Raw genomic sequence first — 15,097 nt, forward strand, 5'->3', positions numbered from 1 at the left:
CGGAGAGCGTGTGAGGAAGTGCCTGCTCCCCCAGATGCTCAGGACACTCAGTTCTCATTCCAAGGCGGCTCATGTCTCTCTCATCTTAATCAGAGTGTTAAGTTGTGAGCTGCAAGATTAAGGGATGGGGAGTGTCTGGGAGAACAGCTCAGGACAGAACATATAAAAAGGGACTAAGGACTCCCCTCGTGGTCCAATGGTTAACACTCCACACTTCCAATGCAGGGTGCATGGGTCCAATCCTGGTCAGGGAACTAAGATCCCACATGTCACGGGAAGCAAGGCCAAACATTTTTTGTTAAAAGCCGCTCAGATGCCCCTAAGCATGATTCAACTCCATCTTATATAAGATTTCTATGTAAAATGTTATATTTCTACTTCTGCATACACTACACCATGCTCACCACCAAAAGTTTAATATCCACTTATCACATACCGTGGACCCCTTTTACTCATTTGTCCCTCCCACCCCACCTCTTCCCTTCTGGTAATTGCTAATCTGTTCTCTGTCTATACATTTTTGGTTTTGTTTGGTGTGTTAATTTTTTTTTTTCCATTCCATATGTGAGAGGAATCTTATTTTATGACCTTTCTCCATCTGATTATTTCACTTAGTACAAAACCCTCAAGGTCATCCATGTTGTCACAAATGACAATATTTCATATTTCTTATGGCTTATTATTAATAGTGTTCCATTGTGTGTGTGGCTGTTCACGGTCTACTGTATTTCCATACAGCCCTAACTTTTTAACAAAGGATTTATGTAACCTGCAGGGGGGTTGCCTGTAGAAGCCCCCCTCCCGAATTTTGTAGTCTGGCAGAACACCATTCAAGTACCTCTTGGATCAGTGTCACCCCTGCCACAGTCCTGCCGCTGCTAAGTCGCTTCAGTCGTGTCCGACTCTGGGCGACCCCATAGACGGCAGCCCACCAGGCTCCGCCGTCCCTGGGATTCTCCAGGCAAGAACACTGGAGTGGGTTGCCATTTCCTTCTCCAATGCATGAAAGTGAAAAGTGAAAGTGAAGTTTCTCAGTCGTGTCCGACTCTTAGCGACCCCATGGACTGCAGCCCACCAGGCTCCTCCACCCATGGGATTTTCCAGGCAAGAGTACTGGAGTGGGGTGCCATTGCCTTCTCTGCCACAGTCCTAACCAACCTCAAATAAACATCTCTTTATTTCGATCAGGTCTCTGTTCGTGAAAATTTTGGTTAACACTCCTCACCTCTTCAAAATATTTGCTGAACTATCATCTTCCCTATCTCCTAGGTTGTAGTCCTCAGTTTGGCTTGAATAAAACTGTTTCCTATTCCTACTGTGTGCTGAGTGTGCTAAGTCACTTCAGTCCTGTCCGGCTCTTCGCAATCCTATGGACTGTAATCTTCCAGGCGCCACGGTCCTTGGATTCTCCAGGTAAGAATACTCGAGCGGATTGCCATTTCCTTCTCGAGGGGACCTTCCCAACCCACGGATCAAATCTGTGTCTCTTATGTCTCCTTCATTGGTAGCCGGTTCTTCTACACGGGCACCAGTGGTTATCTCTATTGACATGAGATAATGAGAAGACAGCATTGTTTTTTACTTATTAGATCTCAGTTTTTCTGTCCTGCTCCATGTTCTGTGAGTCTTTAAAAAATATTCCACAGGAAAATTGTTCCCGAGGTATTTCTGCAATTTTCAATAGAAAACACTATAATCAATAATAATTGCTTTCAATGAATTGTACAATCTGCAACTATTTTTCAAAGATAATTTCAACTCCCTCTGAAAGTATTGTCACTGAAATGACAGGTGGCAGGATAATCACTTCCCAATAAGGAGATGACATCACGGTATTCCAAACCTTTATCTTGGTTGGGTTCAGATGCCCTTTCCACATCTGCACAGATGTTGTCTGGGAACACATGGTTCTGGTTGAGAATGTTATTTGGTAAGTGTCTCTTTTTTAGTCAAGGGTTAGATTCTCAGGATAACTATATCACAGAAAATTCAGTTTGAAACACCAATATAAATCAGCTGCTCTCTCTCGTGTTTCCTGGGATTGGAACACAAATATACCTTTGTATGCAGTGAGGATTATGCCTCCTGCACACATTTGATGCATTCCTCCCTCTCTACCCACTCCTCACATTTTCAGTTTCTATGAGATCTTCCTTCATGTTTCTTTGACTGAAGATGCCGAAGCTCTCACCATTCACTAAAGACTTCACTCAGCAGGCAAGTGCCGGCAACTAGATAACGATGCTGATCTCCCAGCTCTGAGTGGTGAATTACCTGAGGTCTGACTGACAGGATGGAATGCACAGTTGGTTTTGTTGTATTTTCTTGTTAGCCTGTGTGGTAAAGGTGAGTCTTTATAATAGAGTTCTCTGATCAGCTAGACTGCTCACATTTATCTCCAGATTAGAGAACTGAAAGTCTTATCATTCTCCATGTAAGGAAATGAAGTCTTTATCTTAAAAGAAATTATCTCTAATGATTGTGGGGTCTGAACAAAAAAGATGAATGAAAGGCTTCGTTCTCTTAGGATAGTAATATTACCCTGACATGTAATGTGACTGTTCCAGGAAGGGGAATCCCTTCCAGGGCCCGAAACTGGGCTCTTGTCTAACACTTGGAAATGACTTGTCTGAGGAGACACATGTGCTGACAAAGCAAGAGATTTTATTGGGAAGGGCACCGGGGTGGAGAGCAGTAGGCTGAGGGAACCCAGGAGAACTGCTCTGTCACATGGCTCAGAGTCTTGGGTTTCAGGGTGATGGGATTAGTTTCCGGGTTGTCTTTAGCCAACCAGTCTAACTCAGAGTCCTTTCTGGTGGCGCACGCCTTGTTCAGCCAAGATGGATGCCAGCAAGAAGGACTCCGGAACGTGGTCGGACATGTGGTGTCTCCTTTTGACCTTTCCAGAACTCTTCCAGTTGGTGGTGGCTTATTAGCTCCGTGTTCCTTACCAGGACCTCTTGTCATAAAAGAACTCCTGCAAATGGTTACTGTGGTGCCTGGCCAGGGTGGGGGATTTTGGTCAGTGTGCTTCCCCAAACATAACCAGATATTAAAATATCTTGCTATTTACATTCTGTGAGTAATTTCTTGCTCTCTCTATGATGTATGTTGATCAGTCTAAAAAGATAAGAATGAAACAGTAAAATAAAATTCTGCTTGGAGAACTTCACTGACAGCCAGGTCCATGTGCTTCTCTCTGAGAATAGGAGGCACTTAATTTGGAGCCTCCCTTTGTTACCCAAAACTCAATGATCAGGGAAATATCATGATCCTTTATTGTAATGTATTGCTGAATTCTTGAAGAGCTGGAGTGAATAGTAACCACAGAAACTTCCATATGCATAGCATCCTGGCTTTCTAGTTAAACAAATTTTTATTAATCTTTCTACCTTGTCCTCTTGCATGTTTTACTTCTGATGTCTCTTCCTAAGGCTTCCTAATGTAGGGTACTTCACTGTCCCAAGGCAATTCCATATTGTTATTCCATTATGCCCAATTTTCTCCTTTCAATCTCAAGGGCTTCACAAATGATAAAATTTTAATTGTAGAACTATAAATGTGATTGTGAAAACTTTTACAAATCAATTCATGGATAAATTTCACTCTGAAACCCCCTACGCTACCCCTACCCTGTCCACCTTCTCACCTCATATAGTTAAACTTGCTTCCCTCAGTGAGTATAGTTCTGGTGAATTTATACTCAGTCACTAAGATTTCTCTTAAAATCACAATTGCTGATGTATGGCAGAGTGAATTCGTCTTCTGCATCTCTTATACTAAAACATGCTAATCAATGTCCTAGGAATATGAATGGACATCAGTCTCCTACTCACCCCTCAACCCACCAGATTTTTTCTTCAAAAGTGTTGTAGTTTGTTTACTGAGCCATGTCCTCCTACTTTAATACAAACTGTTCTCATTATTTCAGTTTTCGAAATTTGATTGAAATAGATTTTACACAGCATTTGATTTACCTAATCCTAAACTGCACAGTCATTTTGGATACAAGATTAGAAAAACAGATAAAATTTTATGTGTTCAGCACACTAAATAATTTTCAAAAAGACTTAAATTTGTGGTTGACATGTATCCTTTTACATGCTCTGTCAGAAGCAGCCACAAGATGGAACATGGGAGAGGCCCAGGAAAACAAAGTTTTCTATACTCACAGGTCCCAGAGAGACAGTCACTGGTGGCATGAGGAGGCCACAAGCGGAGAGTTCACCCAGGCAGTGGGCCCTGTCAAGTAGGCGGGGAGGAGAGAGAGAGAAGGGGCGGGTGGACCGGAGGGCCAGTGCCCTTCCTGAGGTTCCGCGAGAGCACAGAGCAAAGGGTGAAGGGGGATCTCAATGGCGAGTCTGAATGCCCGGGGGTCACGGTGAGGGGAGGGGAAGAAAGCAGCTGGTGGCAGGGCCAGCCTTCACGCTGGTGCACCTGGCCATCTTGGTGGGATGTTTACACCCTGTGAGGGTGTTCAGACAGCAGGAAAGTATGAAGTTTTAAAATTTACAGTAGAGACAGTCAGGTTTGGGGTTTCTTTTTTTAATTTTTCTTTTTCTGTTGTTGCACTGCACAGCATACGGCATATTCCCCTACCAGGAAAGCTCTGTGTCTTAGCCACTGGGCCGACAGGGATGTCTGAGTCATTTTTTTTTTTTTTTACAAACTCCAAAGTTTAAATCATATTTGACTAGGATCTTGATAGAAAAGGTAGATTATGTAATTCTGTATTAGACGACTTGACCCTAAAATGAGATTTCAGCATTCATATGTGTATATATGAATCATTCAGTGCCCATTTCAATATAATTTGGCCTTTTTTGGTGTTTATGGAAGATCATATTTTATAATGTGTGATTTCTAGAAGTTGGTTATTCCTATCTGCTACTGCTGCTAAGTCACTTCAGTCGTGTCCGACTCTGTGCGACCCCATCCCTGGGATTCTCCAGGCAAGAACACTGGAGTGGGTTGCCATTTCCCTCTCCAATGCATAAAAGTGAAAAGTGAAAGTGAAGCCGCTCAGTCGTGTCTGACTCTTCGCGACCCCATGAACTGCAGCCCACCAGGCCCCTCCGTCCATGGGCTTTTCCAGGCAAGAGTACTGGAGTGGGGTGCCGTTGCCTTCTCCGTATTCCTATCTAGTTCCCCCCAAAAGCACTGAGGTTATAATCACCTCTTGGTGTTCTACATACTTAAATACTTTCACTGAGCTTTTATTTGTGTTGAATAAGTAGTTGCTCTTTTATTAACGAGTGATAAATTATTCTTTCATGATTTTGTTGACTCTTCCTTATTTGAAATCAATCTGAGATGGGGATGACTGGCGGCATCTCGCCAGCGAGGGTGGGAGGACAGGGCCGCTGCTCCTGGAGAAGCAGGGCCGGGTACTTTGGGTGCTCCCAGGGCTGCTGGGCCAGGTGCTGCCCCAGGGAGGGACCCGGAGGGTGGCCTGGTTTTCTGAGCACCCCCCACCCCCCACCCCATGGGTGCTCCAGCAGGGCCTGCCCCCACCCGCCCCCCTGGGCCCAGAAGTGCCTGAGGCCGAGGTCAGGCCAGGGAGAAATCCCTGAAGGCCCTGGGCGTTGCTGGGGACTTCCGCAGCTGGGCACCTCCACAGCTGGGCACCAGGGGCCATCTGCATTAAATGTTTTCACTGGGCTTTATTTTCTTTGCTTTAGGAATTTTTCAGCACAGGATATTATAAAAGTGAAAAAAGTTATAATATTTATAAACACAAATATGCGAAAAATGTTTTAAATCCTCAGGTTTGGTACATACGTAGTAATACTTTGTCCAGGCAACATTATGAGGATATATTGCAACATTTTTACCTAAGGCATTAACAATTCCTTAAATGCAGATCTAGTATTTATTGTTTTCTCTGAGATTAAAGTTGGAAATATAGCTCTCATGTCCTAATTAATTCTAATACCATATATTAAATAAGTAATTGCTTTAATATAATTCATGAACTTTTATCATATATAAACTTCTATATAGACTTATCATATAAATACCTACAAACATAGATAACATGAAAGCTCCTTGTTCTGTTCTGCTTTTTTCTATTGTCAGTGGCAATGTGTAATTATTACCATACTTTATGTAAGGCAAGTTCACTTTGTTAAACTAAATTTTGTTTCTACAAAATTTGTATTGTTTTGATATTAGTATTCAATTTTCATTGGAATTTTTATTCAGTAACATATTTTTTTAGTGAGAACTGAATTATTCACACTGGGAAAACTTCTATCCAAGGCAAAAGTTTTCTCTGCTATTACTTAAAATGAATCCTATGGCTTAAATATAGTTTTTGGTTTTCACTCACTGTTTTCTGCACACTAGTTAATTTTAATATTGTTTTCCAAAATTTTACTTATTTATTTTCTTTATACATTTAAAGAAGACTCTTGCCACAAAAGAAAAAAATTGGCTATCTTGATTTATGGATATTCTGAATTGTATTACTATCATCATAATAATTCCTTTCCTTTATTTCTCAAGTGTAAAACCATTTCAGTTCTTGATCATGGAAATGGAAATTCATATTATAGCTGTTATTCCGGACATAATGAAATGACCATGCCAGGAAAGTGGTGACTCAACAACACCCTGTCCAGCATAGTGAATTTGTGTCTTCACCGTTTGAAAATGTCCTCTTATCTCATCACCCAATACTGAAACATCAGTTCATCTGGAAAAAGGAATTGTCTTCATGGTGGGGAAGTCTCCACCATGTTGTTGAATTTCTATTTAATCTTGTATCGTTGTATCTTTTCCCATGATGGACAATGTATTATTGTCCATCTGTGCATCTGCAGGTCTTATCCAAACCAGTCCAGTTTATGTGTCAGTTCAAAGATTTCCTACTCTGAAATACTGTCTATGCAATTACTGCGGGAGAAATGCTTGATATTTACCCTTATTCAGTTTCTGAACAATGAGCTGTTTCCTTAAGCTCTTCTAGCATTGACTTTTGCAATTAATTTTATATCATTTAGAGATATTTAGTTTACCTGAGTCCACTTTTTAGAGTTACTACTGCATGAAAATTGTACAAAAGTAGCTTCTTTAGTGGAATTCAGTGACATCTGAGTTCTATTTCCTTCCGTCCTGTGTATGACAAGCAGTTTCAGGATTGTCTTGGAAAGTTCCTGTCCTAAGGGTTAAATAAGCTTGTTTTTCCCCCTCCCCTCAAGACACCGTGTTTACTTATACTGGGACATATATTGAGTTCATAAACTGGGTGTTAGAGTTAGGCATCGTTGTAGGGTTGTCCAAAATTCCAGATTCTTTGGAATGGCAAGTGAAATAAAATGCATGTCAGTTTAAAATCTAATACTGTATGTGTATTGCCTGTTGTTACCAAATGTCAATTTTAACTTTTATTCAAGTTCCTTGGTTTTATATTGGCATTTATTTTGTTGTTGTTCAGTCACTCAGTTGTGTCCAACTCTTTGTGACCCTGTGAACTGCAGCACGCCAAGCTTCCTTGTCCTTCATTATCTCCCAGAGCTTGCTCAAAATCATGTTCATTGGTTCGGTGATAGCATCCAAAAATCTCCTTCTCTTTCACCCCTTTCTTCTCCTGCCTTCAATCTTTCCCAGCACCAGGGTCTTTTCCAATGACTTGGCTCTTCGCATCAGGTGGCAAAAGTATTGGAGCTTTATCCTCAGCATCAGTCCCTCCAATGAATATTTACTGTTGATTTCCTTTAGGATCACTTGGTTTGATCTCCTTGCAGTCCAGGGGAATCTCAACATTCTTCTGCAACACCACAGTTTAAAAGCATCAATTCTTCAGCGCTCAGCTTTCTTTATGGTCCAACTCTCACATCCATACATGACTATGGGGAAAACCGTAGCGTTGACTATAGCGACCTTTGTCGGCAAAGATTTTATCTCCCATAAATACTCGTTCCCATTGATAGTAAGTATTTGATTCCAAGATATTCTACCACTACATTATAGTGAAGTATATAGGTAATATGTAATGTTTATTGCAAGTAGTTTTACTTTCATACTATCTCCTTAAGAACGTACAGTCAAAGTTCTGTATTTTCAAGTCACTTGAAGTATTTTCCTTGCACATAGAGACCACCATTCATTTTTTAAAATTTGTAAACTTAGTGTCGTTAAAACATCTACTTTACTTTAATATTGTTTTATAACTATGTGAAATATGTACTCTTGTACAAATAAAGCATTCTAACCATTTTTTCTCCTTCAACGTCTAGCTTTAGGATTTGCCTGGTGGTCCAGTGGTTATGATCCACCCGCCAACGCCGGAACACAGGTTCAATCTCTGGTCCAGGAAGATGCCAGTGTTGTGGAGTAACTAAACGCATGCAACGACTGAATGCCACACACCTAAACCTGTGCTCCTCAAGAAGAGAAGCCACTGCAATGAGAAACCCCTGGGCCACAATGAAGACCCAGTGCAGCCAAAAATAAACAAATAAAAAATTAAAAGAAAAACTTCTGGTGAATGAGGAGAAAAGGTCTAGATTTAAATTCTCCCCTACTCTATACAAATACATGTTCCTTGTCTGTATAGTAATTCTTCCGTACATTTGGGAATACTCAAGCACACTCTACACACAGTTTTGTACCCAGCTTTTCAATGCATCTGGGACGTAACTGTAGATAAGAGGGTAGAGAACCTTTCCACTCAATTTACACATGTACAAAACTCTGTTGCTCATTCAGGGCCTAATGCATTCACTCATATCCTAGAAATAGACATTACACGTTTCCAAGTAGAACCAGGATCTTCAGGAGTAAAATCTCCACCCATAAACACATACTTGATGCTCATCTAAACTGGGAAAGGATGTATCAGCCTTAGCACTGGAGAATGCTGGGCATGGTGGTGGTGGGAACAGATTTATTTTTGTTTGTTGAACTACTCATTTCTCAGGTTCCAACTAAAATCAGTGTCCCATAGATAACAATATGATGGCTTTTTCAAAGTGGGAAATGGGAATTATCTTAGTCACTCAGATGGGAGTGGGGATCCTTGGGAACTCATTCCTCCTTTGTCTTTATAACTTCACTTTGCTCACTGGACGCAACGTGAGACCCACAGACTTGATTCTCAACCAGCTCGTCTTAGCCAACTCCTTGGTGCTTTTCTCCAAAGGGATCCCTCATGCAATGGCAACTTTTGGATCCAGGAATTTCCTGAACGATGCTGGATGTAAATTTATCTTCTATTTTCAAAGGGTGAGCAGAGGGATTTGCTTTAGCATGACCTCCCTCCTCAGTGGCTTCCAAGCCATTAGACTTTGCCCCCATTTCTGTAGGTGGCTGGAGCTCAGAATGAGATCGTCAATGTGCATTGCCTTCTGCTGCTTCTTTTGCTGGATCCTGAATCTTTTGATCAATCTCTCTATTCCTTTCTATATCACTGGTCCAACTCACATTGAAAACCTTAGTGTAAGGATAAATTATGGATACTGTTTCACTTTGAATCCAAACAGAAATATAAGGTTTGTATATCCGTCCATATTCTTCACAACAGACTTCATATGTTTGAGTCTCATGGTCTGGGCTAGTGGCTCCACGGTGGTTTTCCTGCTCAAGCACAAGCAGCGGGTCCAGCACATTCACAGCAACAGCCGTTCTTCCAGAGCTTGTGCCGAGGCGAGAGCCACGTCCACCGTCTTGATCCTTGCGAGCTGCTTTTGTTCACTGTACTCACTGTCTGCTCTTGTGACCTTTAGGATGAGTCTATTTGCTATTCCGGGCCAGTGGCTGGTAGATCTCTCTGTATTTTTGTCTTTGTTTTTCCCAACACTCAGCCCCTTTGTGCTTATTTTCAGGGATACTCGTGTCACTCGTAATATATTTGCTTCATCTTCTAGGCAAGGAAAACACTTTTTGCTAATTTGGCTGTGACCAGTTGACTCTATTTTCTATAGAAAATTTGATTTCTTTCCCTCATTTGTTTACATTTAATATACTAGGAATTTTCAGACTACTCTTCACAGTTTTTTTTTCCGGAACTTTATTTTGAAGCTCCTAGCATTATGATTGGAAATGATGCTTGATATGTTTTCAATGTATCTTAAACTTACTGAGTATCAATTTGTGTTCCAGCATGTGGTCCATACTGGAAAATGTTCCACATGCATATGAGAAGGTGTGATTTGTTGCTTTTGGATAAAATGCTCAATAAAGATCAATTAAGTACACCTGGTCTAATGTGTCATTAAAAGTATGTTTCCTTATTGATTTTCTGTCTGGGTGATCCACCCATTGATGAAAGTGGGGGTGATAAACAACCCCTATTATTATTGCATTAATGTCAAGTTCTCCCTTTATGGCTGTTAGTATTCACCTTACATATTGAGGTCCTCCTCTATTGGTGCATCTATATTTACAATGATTATATATTCTTAAATTGATCCCTTAGTCATTATGTAGTGCCCTCCTTGGTCTCTATACCAGTCTTTGCTTTAAATTCTACTTTGTCTGATATAAATATTGCTACTCCAGCTTTTTTTTTTTTTAGTTTCCATTTGTGTGGAATACTTTTTTCCATCCCATCACTTTCAGCCTATGTACATCCCTAAATCTGATGTGGGTCTCATAGACAGTGTATATATGGGTCTTGTTTCTGTATCCACTCAACTAGTCTATGTGTTTTGGTTGGAACATTAATCCACTTACATTTAATGTATTTATCGGTATGTCTGTTACTACTGCAACAATTTTCATATTATTTATAAAAGGGTATATTTTATGCAAATAGAACCAATTAGGTCCTAAACGTTTACCTGTATAAGAGGTCTAATATTGTTGGTGAATATTTATACACTCAGACTAGCTGTGCTAGCTTCATAAACTGAAACGTTCATCAAGGAGGGAGAACAAGATGGCGGAGAAGTAGGTGGACATGGAGTACATCTCTCTCCACGGATACGGAGAAATACACCTTCAGACACAGATGTGCATGCAGAACACCAGCTGAGAGCAGACAGCAGTACTTGGCCAGTGGAGAAGAATATATAGAACCACGCAAAACTTGGTAGGACAAAGAAACTAGGGGGCAAAACGGAAGAGTTAGTAGGACTGGACCTGCCCTTGGTGGGTGGGGAACTGAAGCAGGGGTCTGACTCCCACAGCGGAGCAACTGTCTGAGTCAGAGGAGAAACATTTAAGGGTGAGAGTGAAACAGCTGATATGTGAGTGCCTAGACGGAATGAGAATCAGACAGTCTTTGCCGCAGCCATACAAACACCAGGCAGGAACGCGGGTCTCCTGGAAGGGGCAGAGGCTGGGAGCTGAAGTTTAGGGATTGTGGAGCAACCCCAGAGTGAGGGCTGCTGCTGACTGGAAAGACAGGTCGAGGGGATGTGAGGAAACAGATGTGGTGGGAAGTGCCTGGTGGGCTACCTGGAAAGCCAGGTAGCCATGGAAACAAGGCGATACTGCTGAGTCACACATAGGGGGTGGAGCCATCACCATAACCTCTCTCTTTCCACACACCAGCATTGGCAGCTGAACAATAGAGAGGCTGTCCCATCAAATGCCTGACGCACTGAACTACAGAGTAGGACCCCACCCAGGGTGCCCCTTTGAGTGCCTAATGCACCAATCTACAGAGTAGCACCCCAGTCAGGGGGTCCCCTCTATGTGCCTGACGCACCTAACAACAGAGAAGGACCCCAGGCAAAGGAGCCCTCTAAGTGCCTGAATGGGCAGAGTTGTAGAGAAAGATTGGCCAAAGAGGCCTTCTGATCGCCAGCTACAAGAGGCTCGAAAAAAGACTCTGATAGGGCCATAACTCCTGGCGTGGAGGCAGTCCATGTCCCTGAACACTTGGCGCCACCAGGGTCCCCACAAGCCAAGCACTGGCACCACCTTCATGCTCAACTCTCACTGGAGCGTATTGGCCATTACTGGTTGACATATCCTTCTAGAGCACTATAATTCCTGCTGCCCTAGCCGCCAACCTCCCTAAGTACCTGCTGCTGCCAGAACCCCTGTGACCCAAGCAGCTGCACCACCTCCACACCTGGCCCTCACAGGGGCAAACCCAAGCCCTTCAGGGCAACCTCCAGGAGCTAAACCCCAGTGGGCAACCCACATGCAGAGGTGCAAATAAAACCACAATTGAAACCCGGGGCAGTATGGCTACGGAAGAAGACTCAAAACCTTCCGACCAGCTGTACAAGCTGCAGGTTAAATCCACATGATCAACTAGGCAGACTCTGTGTATGGAATATATAAAAGGACACTGAGAGCTCCCACAAAAGAAAACGCAGTAGCTCTGATAGCTGTGGTCATTGGAGGCAAGAACACACAGGAGTAGGACCAGATTAGAATCCGAGTTGCCCCCACAGCAGGTCCAGAGATCAGCAGTGTTGGAGGGCATCCTAGGGAGATAAGGTGGACTGTGATTCCCAGCACTGGAAAGGACTCTGACAGCAGTGACTCAAGAAAAACATTTATTATTCTTATTTTTTGACTGGATGATATGCCCATTGATGAAAGTGGGGTGATAAAACAACCCCCGTTATTATTGTGTTAATGTCAATTTCTCCCTTAATGGCTGTTAGCATTTTCACCTTATATATTGACATCCCCCAATGTTGGGTGCATCTATATTTACAATTGCTATACATTCTAGAATTGATCCCTTAGTCATTATGTAGTGTCCTCCTTTATCTCTATTTCAGTCTTTACTTTAAAGTCCATTTTGTCTGATATGAATATTGCTACTCCAGCTTTCTTTTAATTTCCATTTGTGTGGAATACTTTTTTCCATCCCATCAATTTCAGTCTATATGCATCCCTAGATCTGATGTGGGTCTCGTAGAGAGCATATATGTGTCTTGTTTCCGTTCCACACTGAATCCAGAAAGAATTACAAGGTTTGTATTTGTGGCCATATTCTTCACAATAGACTATATGTTCAGGTCTCATGGTCTGGGCTAGTGGCTCCATGGTTGTTTTCTGCACAATCCAACACATTCACAGCAACAGCCATTCTTCCAGAACTTCTGCTGAGGCAAGGGCCACATCTACCATCTTTGTCCTTGTGAACTTCTTTTTCATAATTTACTCACTGGCTTCTCTTTTGTCCATTTGGATGATTCTATTTGCTATTCCGGGCCAGTGGCTGGTAGATACCTCTATATTTTTGTCTCTATGTTTCCCAACAGTCAGCCCCTTTGTGCTTATTTACAGTGATATTCATATCATTCATAATATATTTGCTTCATCTTCTAGGCAAGGAAAACACTTTTTGCTAATTTGACTGTGACCACTTGACTCTATTCTCTATAAGATTTCAAATTATTTCCCCTTAACTATTAACATTTGGTTGACTAATATTTTTCAGATTCTTGATATGAAAGCAAATTCTGTGTTGATGAGAAAAACTAGGTCCTAAAATTCATATTCCTATAGCAGGTCTCATATTGTGGGTGAATATTTATACAATCAATCTAGCTGTTCTAACTTCATCAAAAAACAAAAAGTTCATGAAATTTTGACATAGTATAACAGGAAAATTGAACTTAGAAATTTAGACAAAAATCTCTCACTTAGCAGTTTTTTGGTGTGTGTGTATATACAGTGGTGAATTATACATGACAAACAATTTGTCTATTTTAATTTTCAAATATATAATTCAGTGGCAGTAAATATATCTGCAATGTTTGGTATCTACTACCACTAAATTAAAAAAAAAAAATCAAACAAAATGTAAAATGTGTACTTACTAAGCAGTAATACCCACCCCCCCTCTCTGGCCAACCCCTGGAAACCTCTAGTCTATTTTCAGTCTGTACAATTTGGCTATTCTAGTTATTTCTTATAAGTAAATTTGTATACTATCTTTTTATGTCTGGTTTTAATCATTTACTACATTTTGAAGGTTCATCATGTTGTGGCATGTATCAGAACTTCATTCCTTTTTATGACTGGATAATATTGCACAGTATGAATGAACCACATTTTAAAATTCCATTCAGATGTTAATGTACACTTAAGCTGTTTCTGCCTTTTTGCTATCGTGAATAACACTGCTATGAACACTGCTGCCCACAGATGTGTTTGAGTCCCTGCTTTCAATTCTTTGGGTGTATACATAGGAGTGGAATTGCTGAATCAATGGCATTTCTCTATTGTTTATAGGGAGCTGCGGAACTGGTTTTTATATTATTAAACTCGTTCTCACACTGCAGCATTTTATATTCCCATCAGCAGAGGGCAATTGCTCCAATTTCTCCACAGCCTCATCAATACTTGTTATTTCCCCCTTTTCCCCGGTAGATGTAGACTGGTATCACAAGGTTTTGATTAGAATTTCCATAGTGAACAGTGACGTTGACATATTAAGTAATTTAATCCTGTTTTTCGTGATCTTTTCCCTCCCTATTTCCCCCCTCTCTTCTGACCTCTCATCAGTGTACAAACATGGACTGATATTACTTTCCTAACAGGAAAACTCTCTTTTGTCCACCACCTCCTCAAAGTGTTATCTATTTCCTGAGGCTACCTGGCTCCTCTTCCCCACTGCCCATACCAGTCAGGTTAAATTTCTTCTCTCACAATCTCCCTTCCACTCCCCACTCCACTCCACTCCACTCCCTTGCCAGGGAAAATCATCTTTCTTCCTGGAGTAAACTGCATATTGCATACAGCAAAATCGCTCTCCAACAGGATATAGGTACATCCCATTAGGAACAGAGGTAGTATATAATGTGACTTGAGCCTGTCATTTTGGGATTTTCTGCCCCACTTTCAGCTCAGAAAATAATTTCCTTAACTCCAGTAAGTCTCTTTGAAGGTGCTTCTACTTCAAACCACATTTTTTCCAGGCTTTAAATTATTTGTAAGTTTCATAATATACTCTGAATTTCCAAGTAGTCAGAGCTCAGGGCAGAGGATGGTTTCATTCCTGTATGGGCCTGACAGAAAATGGGATGCCAGCAATGAAGATGTCTCAGAAATCTGCATGGGGCCACCAGGGTGTCTGGAAGAAAACTAAACTGTGCCTGGTCCGGGTCCGACTTCAAAAGGGGACAGAAATTATTGCTGCTAGGGCTGAGAACTGACTGGAGGATGTCCTGGCAATATT

General features: G+C 41.5%; 1 protein-coding gene across 2 annotated transcripts; it reads left to right on the forward strand.

The window, feature by feature from the left end:
* Nucleotides 1–346: 346 nt before the first annotated feature.
* Nucleotides 347–10,204, forward strand: LOC139029644 (vomeronasal type-1 receptor 1-like). Of its 2 annotated transcripts, XM_070451718.1 has the most exons (3): nucleotides 347–1,413; nucleotides 7,723–7,933; nucleotides 8,241–10,204. In XM_070451718.1, the coding sequence occupies exon 3, from the start codon at nucleotides 8,959–8,961 to the stop codon at nucleotides 9,901–9,903; it is 945 nt and encodes a 314-aa protein (XP_070307819.1). In that variant the 5' UTR covers nucleotides 347–1,413; nucleotides 7,723–7,933; nucleotides 8,241–8,958; the 3' UTR covers nucleotides 9,904–10,204. The 2 variants fall into 2 exon arrangements, with proteins under 2 accessions (XP_070307819.1, XP_070307821.1); XM_070451720.1 differs by lacking the exon at nucleotides 7,723–7,933.
* The last annotated feature ends 4,893 nt before the right edge of the window (nucleotides 10,205–15,097 follow it).

This window comes from Odocoileus virginianus, chromosome 20 (assembly GCF_023699985.2).
Source record: "Odocoileus virginianus isolate 20LAN1187 ecotype Illinois chromosome 20, Ovbor_1.2, whole genome shotgun sequence".
Lineage (NCBI taxonomy): Eukaryota > Metazoa > Chordata > Mammalia > Artiodactyla > Cervidae > Odocoileus > Odocoileus virginianus.

What these genes read in the sequence shown, in the direction of transcription:
- LOC139029644 (XM_070451718.1), top strand. Translation starts at nt 8,959, where the DNA reads ATGATGGCTTTTTCAAAGTGGGAAATGGGAATTATCTTAGTCACTCAG.